Below are 4,770 nucleotides of genomic sequence, written 5' to 3'. Positions count from 1 at the left end.
GTGGCTGATTTACCTAACTAACATCCACCTGACTGTCTGTGCTTATATGCATTCTCAGTAGCAATAGTCACACGATGTGATGCTTTATCAGCAGCAGATTTCCCCTTGTTGATTACAGGATCTGCTGAGTAACAGTATGAAACTTACAGCACATCATGAGACTCACAGCATGCACACATCAGCATATTTTGTAAAAATTTGCAAAAACAACACTTTACAGTTGCACGTTCTATAGAGCAAAGCAGGAAACAGTCTATTTCCTGCTTTGCTCTGCACTGTGACCTCGTGACCCGAGTTTCTCATAATCATGCTTGAAATCAACTTGAGCTTCTTGTTATCCACAACTCTGCTTAAAATCAGGTTTAATAGGTGAATATTGTCGTTGTATAATCTATGAACATACACAGCTCAGAGCAGGCACAAACCGTGTCACACGCTGTGGTAGGAAAACACAATGGTGTCATGCATCACAGCTGAATGGTATAATTTCCTATCCTGGTCTCTGGGGGGAGGTGTGAGTGTCTGTGGGGGGATTGATGCTCTCAGAGTTTCCGTTTCACCAGGTGACTCAAAGGTGAGAGCCACAGCTCTGTGGGTATTTCCACACAGCAGCTGAGCTCATTCTGTTGACCTCACTGCATTTGCAATGAATATAATAAGAAGTGAAAATAAGAGTGTTGAAGTTTCAATGTTACAAATTTTTAAGTCCATATTATTGTGAGCTGAGGTCCACTGGGGAGTAACCGTACACATATATCAGCTCTTTGATTGGACCACAGCCCTGTGACAGACTGGGTACTGTCCAGGCTGTATCCTCCCCCTCGCCCTGTGATGGCCTGAACAGTACGAAGTAAACAGATCAAACAGTGAACTCTGGAGAAGTTTCTGAGAAATGACCACTGACATTTATGTGAAGAAAGTGGTGGGGGGACTGTGGGGGGAGGGGGGGGTGATAGAGTGTGAAACAGCTTCAACACTGAGCTCCATTTTAGTCTCTGCTGTCTGACAGGCCCAGAAAGACCTTCACACTCATTTAGATTCTGTTCTTACTCAGAGAGCTTTTGTTTCTGACCTATCAATCTACAGAGCAGCAGATAAACAGGCTGAGCTCATTTGTTTATTTTATCTGCATCGTTACCACAGAAACCCTGAAGATAAATTCCCATTTGTTTGACCTGTCAGTGAGTCACATTTATTGCTGCCTGGAAAATTTTGAAAACTTTCCTCAGTGCATTTTGCAGCTTCACATACAGCACTTAATAAATTTATTAGACCACCCAGTGTAAGCTTTATGTCACAGCTGCCCTAAATTAATGATATTGTTAACTACCAAAATCATTTTTGATGTTTCTGTAATGTCAACTCTCCAGTATGTGCAAGCTACTTAAGACAAATGATGTTTTAAATGCTAAAATATAATTATTGCTGTTATTGATAAACCTCCACATTTAAGAGATAAAAAGATAAGAAATCCTTTTATTAATGCACTGATGAGGACACAGAGCACAATCAATAACTGAGATACAACAAATAAGTAATATGTACAGTAATATGTAAAACATATTTATAATTGAGGTACTGCTGCACAAAAACACCCCCAAAACTTAGTGTGGTGTTACCATGGCAACACAAAGAGCATCTGTAAAATATGATAACAGTGCAAACTGCTCTATTGTTTTCTATAATTATTATTATTCTATTTATTTGTAAATGTAGACTGTACATAGTTTCTTTTGGGACTTGCATTGGAGGAACCTCAGAATGTGAATTCCAGTCCTGTTTACATGAGAAGACTGAAGTCTTTGAATCTTTGAGTAAAAACCTCTGAGACATTTCAAACAAGCTGCTGTTCAGAAGAATACTGGTATGAATCCTGATTCTGCTGTTTATGTTTTCTGTAGATCAAAACAAAAACAGCAGCAGCAATAATCACAGCAGAAACTGACAGAATCACTATCAGCCCAGGACGTCCTGTACTGACTCCATCCTTCTTCCCTCCACCTTCTCTGAGTCCTCCTGATGGACCTGCAGGTAGAAACAGGTGTGAGGTGTCAGCTGTCAGGTAGGTGACGAGTGAAGAACAGAACAGAATCCATTTCCTCTTCAAACTGCTGTCAGACATTATCTACTGCACTCTGATCACATCACTCAGACCAGCTGCTTTCTACAAAGTCTCATCAACAACATCTTTAGAAACAAACATCAACAACCAGGAAGCAGCTTCACCTCTGATCACAGACACACTGAACTCTGCTCACTCACCTGGAGGAGGATCAACAACTCTCAGGCTGATAATTTTGATGGGCTCAGTATCATAAACAGCTCTCTTCCTGCGGTTTGTTCTTCTCTGGATGATGTGACACTCGTATGTTCCAGTGTCATTAATCGTCACATCCTTCAGGATCAAAGACACGTCTCCATCCTTCATCTGTCTGTCCTGCAGATCCACACGGTTCTTAAAGGATGGATGCTGGTGTTCTGGATCAAACTGCTCATCCCGGTACAAAAGGACATATTCTGACTCCAGGTCAGCTCTGCTCCACTCTACAGCAATGACAGTGATGTTGCTGTTTGGAGCTCGACATGTCAGAGTGACGTTCTGTCCAAATGCAGCTGTGATGTTTTTCTGGTCTGAAAGAGGAAACGCAGAGCAGAGAGGTTAAAGTTCAGAGAACAACTGTTCACTTCTACAGCACCCAATCAGAGTTCCTAAAATCCAATATGGAGTGACCATTTTTATCCTCTTCAAGGTCATGGGGTGGCTGGAGACTTCCCAGCTGTCACTGGCAAATAGGCTGGGTACACCTGGGACATGTCCAGGCTGTCACGGGGCTAACACAGAGAAACAGACAACCATTCACACCAGCCAATTTAGAATCACTACTTAACCTAAACCCACACAGGGGAACGAAGCCAGAGTACTCAGAGACAACCCACACAGATACGGGGGGGCATGCAACCTAACCACGGAAAGAATTCAAACCCACCACCTTCTTGCTGTGAGGCAGCAGAGCTAACCACTGAACCCCCGTGCCACCCTAGACCGGTGAAGGAAAAATATAACAGACACTAATATTTTGGCACCTGTTGCTGATGTGCAAACATACACACAAAGAAAATGAATACATTAAGATTTTATACAGACATGCTGTTATGGAATAATTAAACATTATACTCATTTTTTAAAATATAACTACATTGTGTTTATTTGCTGCAAGCCTGTAAGCTACAGAAAACAGAGGAAAAACACAGCACAGCATCATCCCAGGTTTTAATCAGCACCATGGACAGCAGCTGCAGTCAGTGGTCAGCAGACTGGACACATTTATTTAAGCTTAAATTATAAACTCAACTCATCTTCTTCACCCAGGCTGCTACATACACAAAACAGATTACTGCTAAAGTAACACAAAGACAGCTGTGATGTCTGTAAGTGTGGAACCAAAGAGAGCAGCCCACTAACCACAGATCCTCACTGCACAGGGGTCACCCTATAACAAGTCTAACACTCATTTATAGAATTCTTCATTCAACAATCATTTCCAGAGGACCAGCTTCTACATATATCACACACACACATGTTACAGTATGAGTGCAGATTTTCAACTTAGAAGTGGCAACAGTGTTTCAGTCCTTTAGAAAAATACAAACTGTTCACTCATCAGACCTTCATGTTTCAGGCTTTGGTCTCATCAAAGTCACTGACAGCACTGATTAAATCCTGGTATATTACTGGACCTGCTCTACAATAGGTTTGAAGGCTTTTGTACTAATGACAGGTAGTAAGGTCAAGAAATACCAGTGAAATACTTCCCAGCATTCCTCTCCTCCATCATAAGAAAAAGAATTATATTTTAATCAGTAGAGCATAAAATGACTGATTATATGCACCTGCAATTCATTCCAAAAGGAAAAGTTGTAGCCTTTGGCCCACAATATGAAATCACGACTTAAACACATCAGTGGGGCTCGTATAAGGCGTCCACTTTACACTAACACTTTGTACATATGAGCACCTGATGTAACGAAGATAAAGAGCCACAGTCAGCTTGACTAGGCGTTTCCTACATCCTGTTCTCTCAGCAGAGATCCTGAAAGTCATTTAACCGGCTGCATCTTTAGAAAAGTGTATCCATTAGCCAACACCAAGAGAGTCTACGAGGTCTCACTTGATCACAGCATCTTTATAAAATCATGACTCACCTGTAGAGACAGAAAGCTGCGCACAAATGACGATGATAAAACAGGTCCAGAAGGCTGAAACAGGTGTTAGAACCATTCCCGCGCGCTTATCTCTCACTTTGATGAACTTGAGCAAACGAGCCTCCTTGAGTTTGACAGAAAACAAACAGAACAAATAAATTACGAAAAAAAAAAAATCCCAAAAATCAAACAAACAAAAAGACTCCTAAGTTTAATCGGTAAATTTTGGGCTACCGATGACACTTAGGTCTACAATGAAGGAGCGCCACTGCCGAGAAGAGTCGTCTGACCTCTCGCTTTCTTCCGTCTCTAAGCGGATGAAGATGATAACATGTTCCGAAAGCTCCTCCCACCTCCCTCCCACTTGTGCCACAGTAATCTGACTATAAATAATGTTACGTGGTACAGGTTGATGCTGCTGTTGTTGCTGTTCCGCAGATTTCAGCTTCATGCTTGTAATAATGCGGCTCTGCTCTGGATGAGTGAAGAGTTTTAGGACGGAGATTTTTTAGTGACTGCGCTCACAACTTTGAACCATCCACCCACAGAGCCGGTTACAACACACTC

General features: G+C 41.8%; 1 protein-coding gene across 1 annotated transcript; it reads right to left on the bottom strand.

Annotated features, from left to right (window-relative positions):
• Positions 1–1,528: 1,528 nt before the first annotated feature.
• LOC115776597 (programmed cell death 1 ligand 1-like) lies at positions 1,529–4,488 on the bottom strand. Its single transcript, XM_030724328.1, has 3 exons — positions 4,204–4,488; positions 2,263–2,631; positions 1,529–2,025 (listed from the first exon to the last, which is right to left on the bottom strand). Exons 1-3 carry the CDS (start codon positions 4,277–4,279, stop codon positions 1,835–1,837), a joined length of 636 nt encoding a protein of 211 aa, XP_030580188.1. The 5' UTR covers positions 4,280–4,488; the 3' UTR covers positions 1,529–1,834.
• Between the last annotated feature and the right edge of the window lie 282 nt (positions 4,489–4,770).

Source organism: Archocentrus centrarchus, unplaced genomic scaffold (genome assembly GCF_007364275.1).
Source record: "Archocentrus centrarchus isolate MPI-CPG fArcCen1 unplaced genomic scaffold, fArcCen1 scaffold_35_ctg1, whole genome shotgun sequence".
NCBI classification, from domain to species: Eukaryota; Metazoa; Chordata; class Actinopteri; order Cichliformes; family Cichlidae; genus Archocentrus; species Archocentrus centrarchus.
This window is presented reverse-complemented; position numbering and strand designations above follow the sequence as displayed.